General features: G+C 37.3%; 3 protein-coding genes across 3 annotated transcripts in view; 1 reads left to right on the plus strand and 2 right to left on the minus strand.

The window, feature by feature from the left end:
* The window catches only part of LOC134744939 (mucin-5AC-like), a 403,822-nt gene that overhangs the window by 62,983 nt on the left and 317,204 nt on the right, over window positions 1–23,635 (plus strand). The window lies entirely within an intron of this gene.
* On the minus strand, window positions 11,312–14,221 carry LOC134744589 (esterase FE4-like). The gene is made up of 3 exons (XM_063678448.1): window positions 14,021–14,221; window positions 12,014–13,284; window positions 11,312–11,536 (listed from the first exon to the last, which is right to left on the minus strand). Exons 1-3 carry the CDS (start codon window positions 14,198–14,200, stop codon window positions 11,350–11,352), a joined length of 1,638 nt encoding a protein of 545 aa, XP_063534518.1. The 5' UTR covers window positions 14,201–14,221; the 3' UTR covers window positions 11,312–11,349.
* Window positions 17,494–23,635, minus strand: part of LOC134744539 (prominin-1-A) — a 43,184-nt gene continuing 37,042 nt past the window's right edge. The window contains exons 17-18 of the mRNA XM_063678359.1: window positions 18,393–18,458; window positions 17,494–18,117 (exon numbers count right to left, since the gene is read on the minus strand). Of these exons, the coding sequence (XP_063534429.1) occupies window positions 18,090–18,117; window positions 18,393–18,458 (94 nt within the window). The 3' untranslated portion in view covers window positions 17,494–18,089. The remainder of the gene's footprint in view (window positions 18,118–18,392; window positions 18,459–23,635) is intronic.

Here is a 23,635-nt window from a genome sequence, read left to right on the forward strand (position 1 = left end):
ATATTAACACGTTCAGGGACGGAAACACGAACCAAAGGAAACAAAAGGCTACGCGAATGCTATAGCATTCGTGTCCGCGAATTTGTTAATGATTTTTTTTTGAATTAAGATTAGTGATAATAAAAGCGAAGTCGACCACCCAGTAAGTATAACATAATATCTGAAAAACTGAAAATATACCTCAACTAGGCGTTTATTATATCTGAATAATAAGTCATACGTACATTATACAATTTTTATTTTTCCTGATATGAACTGCCTAGAAAATAAAGGAGAACGTTTGTTCATTGGAGTTAATATACTTGTTTCAATATTTTTACTGTGTATAGTTAAATTAATGTGACTCTACAGCACTTTCATGTATACCGGTAGCCAGTAAATTATCTTTATGGATCGTTTTAAACGAGTTCGAATGATGTTCACAAAATTTAATAGGTGTTTATTTGTATTTTGTTGATATGCTAATTGAGTAAGATGTAACAATAAAGAATATAATGGTATTGCTATACGACAGTAGGCCAAAGGTAGTGGCACCATCTGATCGAGAATTACATTTTCGTGATTTTCGAGGCACGTTTTTTCCTTAGACTGTATCCATCTATTACGGAGTTATAACTATGTTTGGTGAATCGTACTTACTTATGTACGAAATATCATTTGATAATTACCTGTCGCTTTTCGGTGAAGGAAAACATCGTGAGGACACCGGACTAATCCCAACAAGGCCTAGTTTCCCCTCTGGGCTGGAAAGTCAGATGGTAGTCGCTTTCGCAAAAACTAGTGCCTACGCCAATTCCCGGGATTAGTTGCCAAGCGGACCTGAGGCTCCTATGAGCAGTGGCAAGAAGCCGGTATAACGCGAGGAAGATGATGATATTTAATTGATTGCTTGAAATGTCACTTCATGTATAGATAATTTTCCCATCATATTTTAGCCCTCCCCTGTGTCATGTCCGGGCTGTATATGTATTGTGACATAAAAGAGACAACATAATACATGAATAACATAAGCTACTAGCATACACGCATATATCCACCTTGAACCAGATTTAAAGGCAAATTAATCTGTCATTGTAGGCGTATGTATAATAATGGCTTATTGTTCTGCTGTCTCTACCTACATGTCAGAGTTCCGTTTTAATGCCCATTACAAATCTCGATTTTACTTAGATATCATTTCTGTCGTCTCCATATCTAAATTGTGACGAGGTTTTCCTGCGTTTTTATTGTGTGTAAGAGTTATCAATTAATTCGTTTTCAAGGCTCGGCTGATCTGATATAAGTATATACTCATGGACAAATTTAGAGGAATGCAAAAAAAAGGTTTAATTACTGGATTATTACTGGACCTAAAGTAATTTTAAAATTAGTACCTAACTTTTTTTTGCGTTCCTCTAAATTTGTCCATGAGTGTATGAAGCTGGAAACTGCTTTGTTAATCAATATCATTATTAGGCTGTAAACAATTACGAAGTAAAAACATTTAAGTAGACACTTTAGAGTGGCATTTCTGCTAAAATATGTAAGAGTATAATTTGTGCCAAAACGCATAATCGTACATACTTATTAATTCGAAATATTTATAGCCCGCAGGCCAGGAGCATATAATATATCGTTAGTCATCGCCTCCCGGCTGATACTTTGTCTGATGATAGTTTAGATGCTATTGTGAATTATAAAAATAGTCGGCCGATTGTATCGCGGTGGAAAGACCGTCAGTTGGTGACATGAACATGTAAAAAAAACAGTCATTTCCTCCCGTATGTCAGATGATAGTTTAGATGCTATTTTAAATTAAAAATAACCGTCAGCCGGTTGTATCGCGGTGGGAAGACCGTCAGCTGGTCACATGAACATGTAAAAAATACGCGCCTTACCAGTTATGTCCAAAAAGTATGCGTAATGCGTAATCCGTTTATTGAAACGCCTGATGGAATGCTACATGCAAGTTTCATGATTTTAATATCGTTCTCATAAAAATGTATGGTGCCTCGTTTTTACATGTTCATGCAATCAGCTGACGCGTTTTCCACCACAATGTCCGCAATACAACCGGCTGACATTATTTTAATTTCACAATAGCATCTAAAAATTATCTGCTTTGCCCGAAGGTTGACTGGTAGAGAATGCCTCATAGCATTAAGTCCGCCTTTTGTACGATTGTATTTTCTTTTGTGCAATAAAGATTAAATAAATAAATAAATAAACTATCATCTGACAAAGTATCAAACGAGAGGCCATGACTAAATTTGTGTTTTTTAACGTGTTTCGGTGTTTGCCATTCTTCAACCCACCAACGGAACGGCAGCTGACGTTCACAAGGGTTTATCATACATAGCCGTTAACTACTATACGAGTGACAACTCCACTAATGAGCGATTGGTCATGGAAATCTGTTCCTGGCTCGCGGTCTATTGCGATTGTGTACTACTAAAGGCTCATCTTATTATTATACATTTTGAGTGCTCTAGGGCAGTTTGGGTCCAGTGTAAATAATAATTGGGTACCTAGCTAACCCTTTTTGCAAGTTAGTTCGTAGTTTTACCTTCATTTCATAATGGTCCCTTTTCGATCTCTTTAGAGGTTGGATGGCGGGCATAACGCGCTTGTTAATGGTATGCGTTACCTTCATAGAATTCTAAGTACATATTGAAACCAAATAACGTAATGGTCGAGTTTCAGTTCAGATTCCAATCATAATAAATAGTTTTACAGAGCTTGAAATATCACATCGTTTTAGGTTTATTTTTTTCCTTTCGTAAATAGGTAACTTTCGTAACTTTTTATTTAAATTGATAGATTATTGGGCAAGGGCGATATTTCAAATTTGTAATATTAATAATTTCCCTGTGGGAGGGAGCGACCTATAAGTTATATCGGCTATTATTAAATAGGTATCTAAGAAACATCACTAAAATAGATGTCTGGTAGCAATACAAGTAAACATCTTTTTATTTATTTAAGCCATTTAATTCCTTAATAATTATACACATATTTATATTTCATTATTAAATTCATCACATAATAAATTAAATTAAATGTTATCAAATTATTTAACATGCATGTTTAAGTCGGTAGTAATTTTATACAATAATTTATTTATTTTTATTATTAAGGACCTCTTGACGAGTAAAGGCCTCCTCCAGTAAACATCTTACATGAAATAATCGGGTTTCCGAGTTATATTTAAATATAAACAGTGTACTTATTACCAAGCATACGGTCAGGGTTCTGGATGTTTTTATATGAGCACATCATTTTTCTGCTAAAAGTTGGATTTCATTATTCCCTTGGATTCAGGATAGATGTCTATTAAATTTAGTTCAGTTGCAATGTAAAGGTTACATTGCAAACGATCATAAGACCAACCTGTCGTCATGTATGGATCAGAGTGTTGGGCCCTAAAGGTGAGGGATGAAAAGAGATTGCATGTAGCGGAGATGAGAATGTTAAGGTGGATGTGTGGCGTGACGAGATAGGATAAGGAATGAGTATATAAGAGGAAGCCTGAAAGTTGCACCCATAACAGAAAAAGTAAGGGCAAGTCGCCTAGCATGGTACGGGCATGTGATGCGGAGGGATGAAAGTCATGTGTCAAGAAAGGTATTAAGAATGAATGTGGAGGGAAGTACGAGGAGAGGAAAACCGAGGAAAAGGTGGATGGACTGTGTGAAAGATGATATGAAACTAACGCAAGTGAATGATGAGATGACGGGTGACAGAGATGTATAGAAGAAAAAGACATGCTGCGCCGACCCCAAGTGAATGGGACAAGGGCATGCGAATGATGATGATGCAATGTAAAGGTTACAATTGGATGGCGAGTGCAACAGCGTTCCTGTTATACAACGTTACTACTGCAGCTAACTGACGCGAGCGATGATTTACCCCGAGTCGCAGTGTCGATTCAGAGCTGGCCGTTCGACCAATGACATGATATTTACTCCTTTGCAACTACAAGAAAAATCTCTTGAACATCGTGTAGCGCTGTATATGTTCTTTATAGATCTCAACAAGGATGAGTAGGGTAAGTTTGTATGAAGTATAGCGCGGAATTGGATGTCCTCTTAAACTTTTGTCATTTATCAGGTCCTTCCAAGATGGCATGAATGCCTCAGTTCTATTTGATGGTGAAATGTCAGCGCCTTTTTCCTGTATGCGGATGATGCTACACTAGTTGCAAACTCTGAAAACGAACATCAGGAGTTGGTGACGCGATTTGGTCGCGCCTGGTGTGCGATCGATGTGGCAAGAAATGCCGCGCTGCTATAGGACTTTATTGCCATCAACAGCGATCCGTGTCCCCATAAACCCACAAGCGCCGCAACAAACATCTATTACAACAGATGATGTGGCCAATGATGATGATCCCTCTATAACCATTATACATTGGAAAACCAAATTAAATTTGAAATTTATTATACGAACCACGAGCATATCTACCGTATGCTCCCAGGTATTAAAAACTAATCCAATTGTCTACAATTGACTTCGTTGATGCTTGTCTAAGTCAATGCCTGTTACGTGGTGGGGCAGAATATTGTCTTTCAAAATCTGAAGGCTCGACCGTGACACTGAGCCACGTCATCGTGTCTGTCACTTTCTCGACTCAAATAAGCCTTCTCATATTTTTTATTTCCGAAAATAATATACGCTTAGGTGCCTATTTAATATCTACGGAATCCTAAAAACATAACATTTACAGAACACCCAAAACCTTATTATGAACTTATTAAAACTTTAATTGGTTGTATAGCTATAAAAGTAATTGAAGTAATTGTGAGGTCGTCCTTTGTGCTACTCCTTGCTTCACTTACGTTTTAATTCTTGCTAAATTTCACAGTAATTAGCAAGAAAAATTATAGCAATTAACACCGTGATTCACCGAGCAAGGATTTTCTTGTGAAATTTATTCGTACTAAAAACCACTGACTCGGAATATTAGATTGTTTTCGGAATTAATTAACTTAATCGCTTTTACAAATTTAATGTTCTCTTACAAGTCTTTTTCTGGTTTGCTCGCAGCGTTTGGCGAAAAAATTGACAACAGTACTCCGTAAAGGAGTCTCATTCTGTAACGAAATCATGTCCTTTTTTAACGCGTAGCAGGTTCTCTTTCGGCTCTAGGTTTGCCCATTTTGTGCGACTTCCCAGTCAACAATGAATATGTACATTAGTTGATGATAATATTTTAAGTGTTCCGTACAAAACTTTGTTCATGGAACACTTATGGGATCATTCCGGTATTGCAACTTTTTTACAAAATAACTGGTCCGAGAAGTTGGCGAGTCAAGTGTGCCGAAACAATAGTGACAAAATTAATGATTTACCCGCCTTAAACATTATGTAGGTCCCCATTTAAGGGAAACGGCATGGCTGGTCACCTTAAAATTACCTTAAGTATATATGTATTATACATATTCTATCTATCTTTTCTTCTATCGGTTCAAGGATCAATGTGAAAATTAACATTCACTATGCTGGAGACTCCGTGTAATTCGATACACATAATTACGCACATGCAACCTACTTATTAATAATTTCATAGAACTGCAGTCACCTATCGATCACAACATGAGTACCTATTTATCCTTGTTGCATTCGACATACACCTTGACGTTAAGTCATTTTAATAGACTTTAAATCTAGGCCTGTAATATGTACATTTCGTAAGCCCAGGTGGAGCTTACGGATATGTGAAATTGTATGTGTATTTAATTATAACGATGTGGAACGGTGCGTATGGGCGAGCCTGATTCATATAGACTGGCAGTATAGCTAAAATTCTAGAACATAAATGCAAACAAGCATGTACTAACCCAATGTACATTGTAATTACTTACAGCAGTTGTTTGTTCTTGGTCTTATTTAATTTGATGAAGCTTAGACAAAATGTAAGTTCGCGAATGAATCAAGAAAAGCCTAATTCTCTAATCTCTAAGCGCGAGTGATGTATCCTAAACAGGTCTATTCTCCGAAGACCCAGAAGTTATTGTATTATTTTGAATATCAAACCTTATCTTGTTTATTAAAAACTGATATTACATTTTCTATTTTGTTCGTACTTATAAAGGCCTCAGAGTTCCATCGGGAAACTATAATGTTTGAAATCGAAACTCAAGCGCTCGTCTAGATGTTTAATTATTATGTAGTTTAAAGTTTAGTATTACCTATATCATCGCTACGTTCAGAATTAGACACAGATAGTTAAAGTGCATGTAATTGTAGCTATATGTGTCCTACAAGTAACTTATTTGCATACGGAGATACGGTCCATGTTCATTATGTCTGCGTCCAAGTTGCCTGTGCATATAATGTCTATTTAATTTCAGTAACCACTGGCCACTGTGTGACCCAGGTACACGGTTAGGTAGGTCCACAAAGGTACTTTAATTCCGACGTTTGACGACGACCGACAAATTGACTGATGGCTACGATGAAAAACCCCAAAGGCTCCCCAGTAACTATTGAATTTTGTAGGTGTACGTTACATAAATTACGAAAAAGTCACTGGTACGAAACGGGGCTCGGACATACAACATTACTACCCTTTGGAAATCCGCATGCCTTATACTATAAGCTTGGCTGGCAACACTGGTGCAGCGAAAACTCACCACGAACCAGCTTTTGTCACAATGAAAATTATAAGCCTTATCTAACGAGTAAACAACATAAGCACAGTCTAAGCTCCTAAACATTACGTATCACCTATCCCGTCTACCAAAGCTGGTTGTATGCAGGTTTCGCAACGAGCCCAGCCCAGCCGTGTGTGGCCATCGCTTACCGGCGCCGGCGCAAACTATTAGTCTAGCTCTAGCTTAACCAGTATATCTAGGACCTCGATATCCGCAACATTAAAAATAACGAAAAATTATCCGTCTGATGGAGAAATCACAGAAGCGTCATCATGCTTTATGAGGTGAATATGTAGGCCTTAATGAACAATTTTAACATGAGTGAGACAAACTAGCTTATTCATACTTTTGATGAATCAGATGTCGACGTTTTCTATGAGACAATTTTTTTTCAGATTCAGAGAAGTTTTCATAATTGTTAAAGTTATTCAGCATGGCCTAACTTTTAGGGTTTTCTACAGGTTTGCATAATTAAAGAGTACACTGTTTAAGTATCTTCCGCTAGTGCTCGGCAAGCGGTTAGAATGTTACACCAGCAGACTCATGCGTAAAACTATCTAACTAACGGATCTAGATCGGCTCTTTTGCGGCGAAAGGTCAGTAGAACCCGTCAGTATTGTGTAACTGTCGGTCACTTTGTAAATAATCTATTCTTGCAGAACTCAGTGACGCATCAAGATGTTCTTTGTGATTTTATGATTGCCGAAATTACAATTCTGGTATTAAAATGAAAATGTACTTAAGTCTTAATAAAAGTACTAACGATAACCAAGTGAGGTCGTGTCTTCAATTTCACCATTATCAGAGCCTCATTCGAGAAAGTCACTTTGTGAGTTTACTACTTATTACAAAACAAAATGGATTTTACAACCAAGAATTTTATAGAAAAAAACCTAGCATTTACAGATTATATTTCAAAAATGGATATACACCTATAAAAAAATCATCGGGGTCCCTTTGTTTGCAATAATTATTGGAAGTCATAATAAATACTCGTATTAAAGTTTAAACTAGTAGGCAATTCATAAACTCGAACGCATCATAATAAATACTCGTATTAAGTAGGTAATATAAATGAAGAGTGGTTGTAAAGTTCAATGACCGCTCGATGATGTAACGAAGATGTTCCGGAGTAGGTCAGCGAGTCAGTGACTCGCGGGGTTAAGGCCGCTGCTCATCTTCCATAACATCTTGATAATTCACTGCCAGTTATTCGACTTACAACTGTGAGCACAAATGTAAGCTGGCGTTTCCGCCATTATCCTACATAGTAAAAAAAACCGGCCAAGTGCGAGTCGGACTCGCGCACCGAGGGTTCCGTACTTTTTAGTATTTGTTGTTAAAGCGGCAACAGAAATACATCATCTGTGAAAATTTCAACTGTCTAGCTATCACGGTTCATGAGATACAGCCTGGTGACAGACAGACAAACAGGCGGACAGACGGACAGCGGAGTCTTAGTAATAGGGTCCCGTTTTTGCCCTTTGGGTACGGAATCCTAAAAAGTATCATATTTATATACATAAGTCAATGTCAAAATATTCTTTATATAAGGACGTTATTATAATATGGGGTGAACTTTTATTTTTTTGTTATTCTGTCAGTCACGTTTCCCGTTGTTTATGTGATTCCATAATTCGCATGTGACTGTGTCTTAAGGGGCCCACTGATTACCAGTCCGCCGACACGACATCTGCCTGCCAGTTGTTCGGAACTGTAAATTTTTTGTACTAACTGACAGGCTGATATCGTCCGGCGGACTGATAATCAGTGGGCCCCTTTAGATACCCACCTTTTTTAGTTTTAATATATTATTCAATATGGGCTGCGACTGTCATCTCTCATCCCAAAATATATAAAGCATATTTACATAAAGTAAGAAATACATAACAATGTAGAACAAACAAATAAGAGCTCGCCAGTCGAATGTTTTGTTAATTATATACTGTAAAAATTATATGCCAAGGTAGTGTCCGTGCGTAATATCATGCCATACTTATAACCTTTTAGATTACATTGAAACAACAAAGTTCTAAAGGGTAACTGATTAACCTCAATGATAATTTTCGCTGATTCATAATCATGTCATAACTCATATTAGACAGTTGTGACAGTTGTGACTTGTGACGTAGCGTCAGTAAGAGCGACGTTTTGAATAATAGCAAAGATGATACAATACGGAATTATTTTATAAGGAGAAATAAAAGCCATTTTTTAGTTAAACATAAAAGTTACAAAGATAAGATACAACACTGAGATAAAAGTCAGTTCTGTCTACTGTATCAAATTCTCATATTCCGTTGACATCTAAACAGCCTGGGAGTCGTACCTTGCCGACACGTGTAAGTATTACGGTATATATGCTTCCTCTTTAATTTTTCTAAGGGCCACTTGCACCATCTCACTAACCGGGGTAACCGGTTAAACCTGGAGTTACCATGGTTACCAGTATAATTTGACACTGAGTATTAATAGTAGTAAACCACTTTATTGTAAAAACAGCTTCACATGACTCACATAAATTTCGGTACAAAGGCGAACTTACCTATAAGGGATCCTTAATTATAAGGGATCTCTTTCAGATAACCTTAGAGTTAATGAGTGGATTTTTTTAGAATGAATTGTGTAACTATAGGGTTAGACATATTAGATCTCTCTCGTGTCTTGACTATAAATGGTGGCACTTGTGTAAAACTTATCTTTAGAGTAATATTATAATTAAACTCGGTGTTAACAAAACAAACGTTTTATTACTAAATAATAATTTATTTAAAGTGTAAAAAAATAGTATTTAAAGATTAGTACTTAACCAAATCACACTTCATTGGAAAACCAAAACTTTTTCAGATTAACGCTTAACTCCGGGTTAGTGGAATGGTGTAAGTGGCGCTTAGTATACGTATTCGTGTTATTGTATTATAAAATACCTTTGAACTCTGTTAGATACGTTTTGCAGTAATGGAAAACGACTTAAGTATGTAGGTTGTGTTATTTTAATTTTCCTTCTATAAACCTAGCTCCTATTATTTACTTTATTTTTGGATACTATTCTAAAATAAACTATATATTCGACTTGCAAGCCTGCGACTAAAACATGAATAAAATTACGTACACAGTTCAGGCCGCGTAGCCAACATACCAATCGCTTACGCTCCGTAGCGATCGAAACGCAACTGTCACTGTCGCACTAATATGGAAGAGTGATAGAGACACAAAGCGGTTCGTTGTCGTTGCGATAGCGATTGTCACCTTGGCTAGGCCGGCAGGTAGGTACCTGCCACCTTACCTATACCACCATATCCATACTCCACGATTGTTTTGTGCGTGGTTTCTTCTTACGTTGCAATACAATATTAAACCAAATGGATAACAAATTTTACGTTCGTGAACACGCTCCATATTCTGAATTTTAGGCACCTTACAGATTACTACTAAGAGCCACTCTAATGCCACATTTGCCGGATCCAAACTCAAGGGCCAGCCACATTGTACCTATATACCTAATACCTACTAGTGTACTAAAAATACGATCCGACTTTGGCGGCTTTAGAGAGATACTTAAGACGCTTTTGCGAGTCAACTGCCCTTTCAACCTTTTGAATACATTAATTGGAATACATTTCAAGTGGGTGAGAGCCCTTGAATAAATTGTAGTGATTCAATTGAATTTTCTTAGAGAATTTTTGGTTTCTTCATTGGTCACAAAACCAACGTCAATATATTTGAAAGTGTTCTCATTCATTATGCATTCAGATATTGTGACGCGAATAGCTTCAGAATACATACTTAAAATAGTTATATTGCATGCGTTGCTACTAAATTCAATATAATATATAACTGATATTGAATTTAGTAGCAATGCAAGCAAATTGGAGTGGAGTGCATTCCAAAATTAGTGTTCTCTTTGGAGATTACGCCCCCCGAAGTTGTTAGTAACTTCGGTCATAAAACTAGTTACGGAATTCTTGTATCTCAGCAATCCGTCAATCTTAATGAGATTACTAGAACTAAATGTTGTTCGTTAGACAAAACTTATTATTGTTGCGTAAAAAGATAATAATAATAAATCCCGAAGTTTGTTGCTATACTGACTTGTTTTTTTATGTGTTAATATGTATAACTCATAAAAAAATTAAGTTACAATAAAAAGCCCATTTATTTCATAACCAACATAAGCTATAGGTACACCAAAAAAAATATATTATACAGTTATAATTTTGAACTAATTAACTAAAATAAAATAATTAATTGAATCTATTAAAAACTAAGTAGGTTTAGACCCCTCTCGAGTCTTTACTCGAGGCCTTTGCCTCCCCCAAATCATGCCATTTCGCTCTGTCTTGAGCTACTTCCTGCCAGTTATTTACTTTTCATTGTAAGTCGTCTTCCCAACGAGCGTCTGGTTTGCCCTGTCTTCTAGTTCCTTTGGCCTAGTCAAAAGCGTAAGAATCTTAGTCCAGTGACCGGCCCACTTCCATTTTGATCTTAATGCATATTGGGTAACATGTTAAACTTTTTTTATCGACTTTGTCTTTATTAAATCACCATCGAGACAGTACAGAACAATAACGCCCCTCTGTTTTCTGCGGAGCTTCAAGCTTAAAAAAAGTGAAAATTTTGTCGCTGTATCATCATTCGCCACACAGGAAATAGGTACGCATGTAATTTGGATTACAAATGGTAGTTATTTATATTTTACCTTTACTTATACAATTTATCTATCAGAATCTAGACTTTGTTTTCTATATTTTTGATATATATTTTTCCACATTTCATACGCCTCTGGACTGGGCATACTCGCCATCTCAAAATCGCTATCTATGTAAAGAAACCTTAAGTTGTCTTTGTTACTCGGCAGCCAGCGTACTTGAAGCTCCTTTGTAGTAGTAGGTGTTGGGTCCCTGCAATGTAATACATAATATTTAATTATATTTGCTGTGGTGTAACAGCTAACACTGCTCTGCAATTAATCGGCATCATCTTTTAGTTATAATTGAATCCTCTCCAACAAAATTTCATTTCATTTCATTACTCGCTACAATCTGCGTTAGATTTATTGGTCAGTGGTTGTATTCCGCCTGTCATGTAGGCAATGCTTACGAAATTGTTAGACTTATGAAATTTCATATACTAGGCTTTCCTATTTCTGTCATGCCAAAATTGCATTTAATACTCCTTTAACCATATTATTTTGAATAAAGTAAATTCAATATAAAACCTGATGGGTTCCAAAAATTGTGTTTTTAAACGGCTGTTGAGCCACTCAGATCTGTCCGGATCTTAATGTGGGCATGCAGTATGGTTCGATTCATCTCAATCATTGTAAAAGTGACGTATGTAAAATCTAGATTAGCTAGGCCGATGATGCCATGACTTACCCGTATTTCGCGAAATTTGTCCACATTGTAGTCATTCGTCTAATCATAAGATTGTCGTATTTATTTATTTTAAAAGGCCAAAGTACAGCATCGAAGAGGTATAAAAGGTCGTCTCCATGGCATGCGCCATCTATTTCATCATAACCTAGAGCAAATTTTAGGTAATTTCTGTTACCCGAGTATTTGAAATAATAATTGAACACCGTAACGTTACTTGCCTCAGCTAAAATTTGTGACTCAAAAATACTCGGCATTTCAAAGTGTAGGTGCTTGTACAATTCTGATAAATTCATTGCAGTTTTCATGCTAATAGATTCTTCAAGAAAATAAAAATATTGTATTTCTTTAGATACTTTTGCAGCTTCTTCATTAGTTTTGAACAATAAATCGCTCGCCATCAAGTACTTTCCATTTCTATAATTAATTGTATCTAGGGTATCGTACGAAATGAAAAACAGACCTTCTTGATCAGTTGTTCCATGAATAATTGATATATTTGTTGGGTTTCTTTTAAGAAGATTATAAGGATAGTCAGTTATAATAGCTTCAGTACCAGGAAACGGCTTTTCAATACATGGTAAATGAATTAGTTGAGTATCAAGATATTGTTCTACAGGTTTATCATGAGGTAGTGCAGCTAATTGTTTGTATGTCATGCTATTCAAAATACTGTATAATTCATACGGGTCTTCGGTGTCATAGCCTAATGATTTCAGGACATAATTTGCGACCCATAAGGGTTTCCGTGTGATTGCCCAATGGGCAAGAGCAGAGCCACTTTGAAGGATGGCTCTCTTGACCAGGCCATCCAGTTTGCCGCTAGCAATCAGAAGTGATACAGACGTTGCGCCAGCACTAACTCCGAAAACTGTTACGTTATCAATATCACCACCAAAAGCCTTTATATTCATTTTCACCCATCGCAAGGCAGCTAACTGGTCTTTCAGCCCTGCATTACCTGGAGCTTCTTCGATATCCAAGCATAAAAACCCTAAAACCCCAATTCTGTAGTTAAAGGTAACCAGTATTACGTCATGTTTGAGTAAAAACTTTGGTCCAAGAAAGAACTTTCCTCCGTCTCCGAGGAAAAATGCCCCTCCGTGAACATAGACCATAACTGGCAAAGGTTTCGTAGCAAAAGCTGGAACGAATACGTTGATCTTGAGACAGTCCTCTGTACCCCTGATGACGATGAAGTTATTCTGGGGACATGCCGTGAAATCGTCCGTGGCTTTGAAAATTCCTTTCCATGTTGGCGGTGGGAGTGGAGCCTGGAAAAGCAACACAATTTTGACGAAACCTGCAGTTGAAGTTAATCTACTTGCGGGGACAAGATTGCTTTTGAAATCCCAAATATCAGAACCTAAATCTAGAATAATCTTTTAACAGAAAAAACCGACTTCACAAAACAGTTTGAAACTCTATTAAAATTATTAACGACATAGTGCATATTTTAACAATTACAATTAGTCTAAAGATGTAAAAAATAAATAAACTGAATGGAGAAGACAAATCAGTGAACGTGAAATACGTCACTGAGGAGTTCTGTTCCAGTCTTCACCAATAGTTCCACTTCATCAACACTTTTTTGAATGCAAATGCTTGATTTGGTGATGGAAATACAAAACTCGCTATATGTAATGTATGACAATAAAATTTGAAGAGTTAACTTGATTCCTCACGAATCCCTCATCAGAACTGGATTTTGGCAAAAATTGCAAATTGCAAATTTGGAAATATATATATTATACTTTAAAAAAAAACAAATCGGCCTAGTAATCATGGCGTTCTTAGGTAATAAACATAACAAATAACAAGAAACACAACTAAATAGATCTCATTTTATTAAAAAAAAATGGGTTTGATGCAGCCTACATTTGGCGATTGGTTGATGGATATAAGTTATTTCTAATAAGTACAGACCACTAGGAGTAGAGTTATAATCAAAGTAATTTAGACTTCCAATGTGACTTACTAATTATCCAACTACAACATAATCAAGTTTACCTTGAACCTTGCCTTCTCATTAGTAGTCGCATAAGGTATTCCCAGGTACTCAAATATCAGTCCATCTTCGCTTATCCTCCCACTCAAAGTCCCTTGTTCGATAGTGACCTCTGGTGCGGGTTGTTCGATAAAGTTCATCGCGACTAGCGTAAACAAAACTACATGTTTTCCTGACCGCATTGCACAGACGGCTTAGTTATACTGATCATTAATTAGGATGCACTTGAGTATACCCTGTATACTTAATTGTTACCTACTTGATAAGTTATCTTTTACGAAGGAGATGTTAAGGCTGCTTGTACATGGTACAATTTAATGAACCTTTTTACGAAACGGCATAACACACTATATATGTATTAAATAATAAATAAATATTATAGGACATTCTTACACAGATTGACTAAGTCCCACAGTAAGCTCAAGAAGGCTTGTGTTGTGGGTACTTAGACAACGATATATACATATAATATACAAATACATAAATACATATAAAACACCCAAGACTCAGGAACAAATATCTGTGCTTATCACACAAATAAATGCCCTTACCGGGATTCGAACCCAGGACCATCGGCTTCACAGGCAGGGTCACTACCCACTAGGCCAGACCGGTCGGCAAAGGTGTAAAGGTCGGTAAGGATGTATTATTATGAGTCTATATATATATATATATATATATATATATATATACATAATACATTATTGTGTGTCTAAATCTTTGATCGTCGGCTGATATCACTGAGATCTTTTTATAATTAATAAAAACATGCGCAAAAAACAACTCATCGCTACTTGCTCATCTTCGGCGGTGGAACAGCTACTTCATATATATTCCATATTGTTTGTAGGATAGATAACAATGATTTTTTAATGTCCCTTAGGATTAACCTATCATTATTACAATAAGATATTGAATTTGTTTAATATTGTGTAGGACGCCTAATTACTAAATAGGTATATTATATGTACATTAATAGTAATTGCCCTTTTGGCGGGGTCAGATAACGTAATCAAAATAATTCCGGTATACCTAACACGTTTAGCAAATTATTAATATACACAATTTTAGACCCTTAAACAATACGATGATTGCGAGGTCTATATTTACACACTAATATTTATTATAATATAAATTAATAAATTTGTGTATAACATCACGTGACTAAGAAAACTTGTAAGTAACAGCATTTCTTGAGGAGAAATATGAAAATGGAAATTACAGAAAAACCATTTCATAGACATAAACCCAGTCCTCTTCACCGAGCGACACTATTATCCGCGGATTGGCGAAGGTGATTAAAATTAAAAAAAACTGGCCAAGTGCGTGTCGGACTCGCGCACGAAGGGTTCCGTACCATTTCGCAAAAAACGGCAAAAAATCAAGTTTGTTGTATGGGAGCCCCATTTAAATATTTATCTTATTCGGTTTTCACTAATACATCATCTGTGAACATTTCAACTGTCTAGCTATTACGGTTCATGAGATACAGCCTGGTGACAGACGGACGGACGGACAGCGGAGTCTTAGATTATTAATATTAATTAGGGTCCCGTTTTTACCCTTTGGGTACGAACTCCTAAAAACACCTTAAAAATTTGAATACAGAGGACGGGTACAAATTATCGTCAACTTGGGGACCAGTGATTCAAATGTTGAAACTAGCGGATCTATCATCGGATCAGTGAGATTGAGGGTGAGTGAGTGAGATACTGAACCACTTCCAGAGCTTGAGAAAGGAAAATACGTTGCTATCTCAATCAATCGATGCATTTGCATGGTACTAACAATAAGCCGATCTACATCTAACTAGAGTGGCGTAACATATTATAGTATCTAATGCCACACAAATGTTAACCGGTTGGTCGCAGATAGATGGTTCACATCGAATGTGGCGTAATGCACAGCTACCTAATTCACGAAATAAATGTTACGCCTCGACTGTAGGCTGGTGGCTGTTTTAACTTGACCGCATAATGTTGTTACTTACTGCAGCTAAGATGGCTTAAAAAAACTAATTATTCGCTGTGAACAGCCAATTGTTTGGCTTACCTAATTATGCATAGCTGTTAAAGCGACGCTAACTTATGTAAATATATATACCTACGTGATTTTCTGAAAAACTTACTCAACTCGTCATGACTTAAAATTTAGGTATTGGTGACACTGTTAATCAAGCAGTCTCATTTTTTTGTTATTTTGAGTAATTTTTTTTTTCATTTCAAGTTTCTCATCTCAGTAAAATAAATCCGATTTAGCTCACTGAAATGAAAATCATACTCGATGGGTAAAAAATATTGTATGTTTCATTCTGGTGAATGCTATCGGAGAGTAATATAATTAACATTTCCGTTTTTTAAATATCATCTGATTGACCGCTTTTATATACAGTGATTCTAATTTCTTTTGGTGAATTATTTGTCGTTTCATGTCAATAATAAATAAATATCTGGGGACAATCTTACAGACAAAAAATGGTTTTAATTAAAAATAGGTATATATTTACAAAGTTATATAAAATCCTTAGTAAAGTTAAAGGTACAGTAAGTTGCAGAGATAAGTGACCCCCTGCAAACAAGTTTCTATGCAGTGGGGGTGACTTATCTCTGCAGCTTACTGTACATTCATTGTACTCCAATACTTTAAGTGAAAATTGAGATCCAGTTACACTGGTCAGTCAGAGATGATGCGCCCGGCAAGCATTGAAAATGACATCTTAGATAATTGTCAGTATTTGCATACTACTATGACAAATCACTGTTATACTTGCATGTGTCAGGGCCGCGAGTAAGAAGTTTGAGGTGTAAGGGTATTCCAATTTTAACCTAGTTTACCTAGACTGTAGAAGATTTATACGCCCTTGGAAAATGGAACCGACGTGAAGTGGCTCAGAAAGCGTAAAGTGGCGGTTTGTGGGGTCAGGGGTCGGAGGCCAAAATCCTCTTTTGGTCGCTTAACAAGCGTAGTTAGTTGTTCCTATACTAGAACGAGAGACACTAATGTTGTAAGTTTACCATACACCTTGGTGACTAAAACGTTTTAACATTATGTAGTAAAGACGTAAAAATATTTTCGCATTAATTGTCGAGCGCACAACAGAGGAATTGTAATATATCTTACATGATCATAAAATAAAATATATTAAGCAAAATGAAATAAAAATTGTAGTTTCAATATTCTCAATTTTTCACTAGGCTCTACAAAAAAGATCTTTTTTTTTTAAATATGAAACATCATGGTTAAGATTTAGATTCCATTTAATTCTGTTAATATATAATCTAATAAAATTAGAACATTACCTACGAAAATACCTAGTCATTATTTTTTTTTTTAATTAAAAACAGGTGTCGCCAAAATAATTTTCCTACAAATTATTATATAGGTAATTTAAAAGCTGTACTGAAACTGTACAGCCATGATAAAAATTCACATTAAAACAAACATTATTGGGCAAAACGTATTTTAACAATATACATTTTAAAATCAATAACCAAATTATACTTACAAATAAAATAACCAACATCGGTATATTATAATGCAATACATGCTAAAGTTAAAATTCGATTTGATATCGTGAAAATTTGCCTCGTAGCCGATTTTTAAGCTTCAAAGCTTCTTTTTCTTGCTGTTGTTGTCTGTACATGTTCGTACATGCGTTGTGATCGTCATGAATAAATATATTTTATCTTTATCTTTATCAAAGTCATGGCTAGGCCTAAATACTAGACCTCAAAGGATGACTTAAGCTAGACCGGGCCGTGTCCGGGCCGAGGCGTCCGACATGTCATTTTCTATGACGGCTGATCGGTGATCACGTGGTGCTTTCCATAGAAAACGAAGCGCCGGAAGCTCCGGCCTGGCCCCGGCCCGGTCTAGCGTGTCATCCTTTGCTCTCCGTCTCGTGATATAAAAATGCAAAGGCAAGACGACCGCTACGTATAAAATCTTTAACATTATTTGAGTGACTCGTAGTTTGGCAGTTATCAAGGAACATCTTTTGGATATAAGTGTCACCATTGTGCTTTTGCGTTTTACGTTTAGGTGAAAGAACGGTTAAGTTTTTACATCCCATCACCAGCTGTCATTTCTTGGGGGCGGTCTGAAAACAAAAAATAAGCCGTCAGATTGATGGTGGCCATCCTAATCATATAATATTTAAATTTGAAGACTAACTTAGTTTTTTTTACTATTATACCGGATTAACCGGATGATGCTCGGGTCAATGACCCATAATGATTTAATGATAGAAAATGCGGAAAATTGCCAAATGTTTCTAGATCAAAACAATACGTTTAGTTTAGGAAAAGGCTTGGATCCCTGCATTCCAAGTCGCAAAATCAGAGGCGTTCTCTCTACAAAATAAAGTCTATTTACGCTGGTGTATTCCAATTGCTGCCCTCGCAGATTGCCGTTGTCGTCGTTGTCGGTGTCTCTTGTTGACTGAAACAATTCATCAACATGTCAATATCATAAAATACATGTAGTAGTAGTAAACGGAACAAGTAGTATAAAAAAAAAAACAATAAGGAGCCTTAAAATAAAAATTACAAACTAAAATTAAAAACTAAACTTAAAAATAAACTATAAATAGAAAATTTGCCCCAAATCTCCGTCTATTAGCAGAGTGCCCAGAAAGCTGGCAGTATTACCACGTTGTATGACAATGCTGATCCGCTGTGCTAGATATGACCCAGCCCTCTGGTCACGCGTCAATTTCACTAACCTGCGGCTACATTCATTGAAACTAGTAAATAGTAAACTATTTATTGTACAAAAATACACTGTCTGTCTTTCACCAGGCTGTATCTCATGAACCGTGATAGCTAGACAGTTGAAATTTTCACAGATGATGTATTTCTGTTGCCGATATAACAACAAATACTAAAAACAGAATAAAATAAATATTTAAGTGGGGCTCCCATACAACAAACGTGTTTCTCAAAATGTGTAGGTATAACATATTGCTTACAATATACCCAGGTACTTAATACGAGTAGATGAGTAGTATTGTAGCGGTTAACTATTTATACCTCTACTCTATACCTAACTATAGCTATGCTACGCCCAAAAAACTTAGTCAAAGCTAAAAGCCGTATTCTATAAAGAACAGTTTGAGAACCCTAGTTTAATTCACCTCAAAATGGGGTAAGATTGAAATATCACTTTTAAAAAAATCGAAGTTTAGCGGTAAATAAAGGATTTATTTAAATTTGAAGTAAAGTTTGAAATAGCTTTTTTTTTCTCGGTGTGAGAATGCTGTAACGCATCGTGTCCGGTCATTACTTGCGTCAGCCTGTGGTGGTACAATGAGGATCGTCTAGCTTAATTGATTTGTGATCGAGTGCCTTAGAGAAAATTACCTTCCTTTCTTGTCTTAATAGGAAACAAAACCAACACTGCAGTTAGGGGACATTTCGGTCTCCGGGTCAGTCGTTACTAAGGTCAATATATTAACTGGAGTGAGTACTTTGTTCGGCGGACAATGCAGACTCATCACTCACTCTACCTGATTTCTCCGAGATTTTGACGTAACGAATTTAGTTCAATGCGATATAGTTCTAAATAGTTAACTATCCTGGTATAAATAAGGACCGATTTATTTTCTAGCGCGACCGATCAGGTTAGAATATGTGATTGAGTTGATACATGTATGAGGCTCTTAGCCCATCGTGTACGACCGATATCGTTCTGGTACAGGGACGCCCTACGCCGATCCACGGCCCTTAAACATTGTTATTGGGGGCAATTGACCTCCTTATCGCTGCGAAGCGTTACGTATTCCCATTGTCCAAAGGACCGGTACTTAATAAATTGGGTTCTAGACCCTCCCCCAGTAACCATGGTTCTATATTTATATATATATATGTATTCAGATAAAGAGTTTTGGTTTGGCCAAACCAAGGTCGGAGGTCAATTGTAAGACATGACGTGTTTTGGGTACCAAGTTATCGCCGCCGCCACGCCGCTCGGACTAAGTACTTCAGTTTCGCCTTTTAGCGGTCAAATTTAATTCAAATTTAAATAATTGCCTCAATATCCCGTACTCTGCGTCACCACCCAAGTTTCTCTTAAGTACTTAGTATCTGTTACCTATCTGCCCAGTGAATACCTACTCAAGCTCCCGGCTGCTCAACTCCCACTCTGGATCTCGCCTCTGCACTCGTTGATTTAATCAGCATGACGAATAGTACTGCTGTAGCCTAGTGCCAGTACTCATATGGCTTGAAACTTAATAGAGTATCTTGGGCCTAACTCAATTGTTATGTAGCATTAAGTAGGTCAACTGCCATTGGCTGTGTCGCCTCTGGCTCACTGCATCCTCAGACCTAAGTCGGAGAGGGCTCTAATTCCCTTCCATGACAATTCAGTTGTTTGGCTTTAGTTTAGTCCCCTTTACTCATCTAAATTTAGGTAGTAAGGAGTAGTGTATCTAGTAGTGACCAAGTGAAGTAAGTATCGTGACAGAGTTGTATGAGAGCGGGATTTTTAGTACTGGAGATTCGATCAGGCTCATCTCATGAGTTCAGGATAGTATCTGTGGACTGGCTATAATTATACTTAAACGAAGTCTGAGTCTAGCGAATCTCCATTATTAAATACCCGGGGACGGGTCTTAATCTTAGTAATAAAAGAAGGTAGTATCAGTTTAATTATTTTATTTCCAAAATTTTTAAACTTTTATCTACCCAGACACTTGGGTAATCTAGACTAACACAAACGAAACTGGTTGATTATTTAGACCGCGAATGAATGCAGTGGCATTCATCCGTAGGCCGGACATTCCATTCCTAGCGCCATTCTAATCAAGGGGAAAACGAAATGTCCAAATGAAAAACCCCTTCGGCATCAATCAATATAATATATGTATATACGTGTATATATGTACATCATCGTTATACTAGTGCATGCTTGCAATTTTCTACTCAAAAGAATATTTATTTAATCATTGGTATCACCGAGGTTGAGACACACTGACTTATCATACATTATTCTAGAAAAGCATCTTATCTACAGCGCGTCTAGGTAGTTTCACAGTCAGACCTCAAAGTGGTCCCATTACATTTAAATCTCGCCCATCTCAATATCTACCCGCGAAGAATCCCCCCCCCGGCCCTGGGACCTCTAACGACTCCCCCGCGACGACAGCAGACTCCCTTATTCCAGATCTCCCGACATAATGCCGCTAGTAAAATGGTAAGTATGATCACCCCCACGACAGCGACTCCAATTTCTATTTGGTTCCACTGCCGGATCCCTTGTTTCTGCCCCGTGGGATAAATGTTGTAAGCTATCAGATAGGTATCCATTTTACCCAATCCGCAGCAAATTGTGAAGCTTTAGCTCTCGATTCTATTACCAAAGCTGTGAAACAACCTGTGACTTACTATGCATAAAGTTAGAAATACTTTACCCGGACTCCCGTAGCCCCACTTATTCTCTTAGAATTAGCTCCTCGAAGCCTCTCGAGTCGCATAAACTCCCACCTCAGTGGATCACATACACTTCTATTTATTTACACTAGTAATGGCACTCCACTCTCCCGCGATGTAAACTTAGCCCACCAATCACTCAGGCTCTCTCTCTGAACGTGACTCGAACCTTTCGCCGGACTTGCTCGACTCGCGCCCAAATTCAGACTGACTTCCAAATCCCGTTCCCTGCTTTGCCTCCCGTTTCAAGAGACTCCTCCCCCTGGAAAGAGAGATGGTATCCCCAAATAAATCTGTCCGGGCTTCATTTTTCGGCCCATGCGTTCACATGCTCGTGATTGGAGGATGACCATTCGATCATCTTAGATCCCGCCCTCCCCAATTCTCAGTAAATGTACCTTTTTTTTCCGCCACAGTTTTTTTTCACAATTTCGCTTCCGTCAACATCTGTTATCAATTCGCATTGACTGGCTATTCCAAAGAATCAATTGTACAACTAAATTTATGTCTTCCCGTCTTTGCCTAATTGCCTTAGCGTCGTGTTGCACCCATTGTTTCTTTCCTCTTAATTCTTTGGGCGTAGTTATTTTAGTGTCAATAAATCGTGAATTGTTTTTGTTTAACTTAATGGCTATAGATTGGGTTTTTGTCTAATTTTCGAACAATTCTGACTAAAATTTACCAACACCCTAACCCTTGTCACGCTTTCTAAAATTTATGACAATACGTTATTGGAAACCATTTCGAGTATAATAAATGGACAGATAAATCCATGTCAACCATCTCACACTCCCCCAAATATATTTTTAAACACCTACCAAGTCGTTTAAGGATATATTTCTCCTTCTACTGTTTCTGTTGACATCGAACCCTTATTCCATTCAAATTCCCACACTAATCCAAATTTTCACACGTCTATCTCAAGTTTCCCACGCCTATCCATTATGTCTCAAGGACGGCAATAAAACCTATCCAACTCAGGTCTCCTTTTTGTTCATACACTCTCAACTCCCCGTGTTTATGACGGTGGTCAACATTCTTTACTTCCCTTTGTTCGCCCTAACCCCCAATAAACCCTATTCTGTTAAGCGTTCCCATAATAGCGGAACAGGTGGATTGCATTGAAATTGCCCTTGACACTGTCAGTATGGGGGTCAATCAGGGTGTATACGTTATTGTACGGAACTGCCCCTATTACGTAAGGTCCCTCATACAGACGCATGAATTTCTTCGTTATTTTTTTGTCGGCGTCGGACTTTGCAAAAGTCTTAAGTTTCACCCGGTCTCCGATTTCGAATTGTACTAGCTTATGGTTCATGTTATAATGAAGTTCTCTACTCTGCGCCGCCTTAACTATGTTCTGTCGCGCCTGTATCCGAATCTGCTCTAACACGTCTCCCTGTAGATTTACCCCCTTCGCTATGGTTTTATCAAAATCGGTCGATAGTAGGGTCCTTGTCCCCCATACTATCTCATTTGGCGAGTACCCTGTCGTAGTATGTGTTACCTGATTGTAGCAATCTTCTATCTCCGGTAATATATCTACCCAAGAACGGTGCGATTTATTGCAATATGTTCTAAATAACCTCCCTAATTCCTTATTAACTCTCTCTGTTGAATTCGGTCGCGGATTTCTAACAGATGTGTGTGTTAATTCGATACCTAATTGGCGAACGCCGTATTCAAAGATTTTTGATGTAAAGTTAGCGCCTCTATCCGAGCATAGTGTCCTAACCTTGACCTGGTTGCAGAATTTTTTTACGCATGTTAGTGTAGACTTCCCGCTCGCCTGTCGTAGTGGATATAGCCTGATCAGTTTACTATAAGCGTCCTGTATTACAAATATGTATTTGAACCCGAAACGACCTGCCGGCAAGGGCCCATAGATGTCACAAAAGACCCGTTCTCCTATCTCGGTAGCTATTACAGTTTTGATCGGTCCCGTGTGTGCCTCTAACGCGTGCTTAGACTCCTGGCAAGCTTCGCAAGCTCTCACAACCCGTCCTATTATGCGCGTCATATTTGAGAAATAGTAACGACGCTTCATTAACGCATTGACCTTGTAACGTCCAAAATGACCTATTTCTTCATGTATGCTAACAATCAAATCCCTCTGCAAGACCTCAGGAACATATACCCTTAATGTGTCCTTGTGTAAGTCTTTCCTATAGAGGACCCCTTCTTTTA

Source organism: Cydia strobilella, chromosome 10 (assembly GCF_947568885.1).
Source record: "Cydia strobilella chromosome 10, ilCydStro3.1, whole genome shotgun sequence".
Classification (NCBI taxonomy): Eukaryota; Metazoa; Arthropoda; class Insecta; order Lepidoptera; family Tortricidae; genus Cydia; species Cydia strobilella.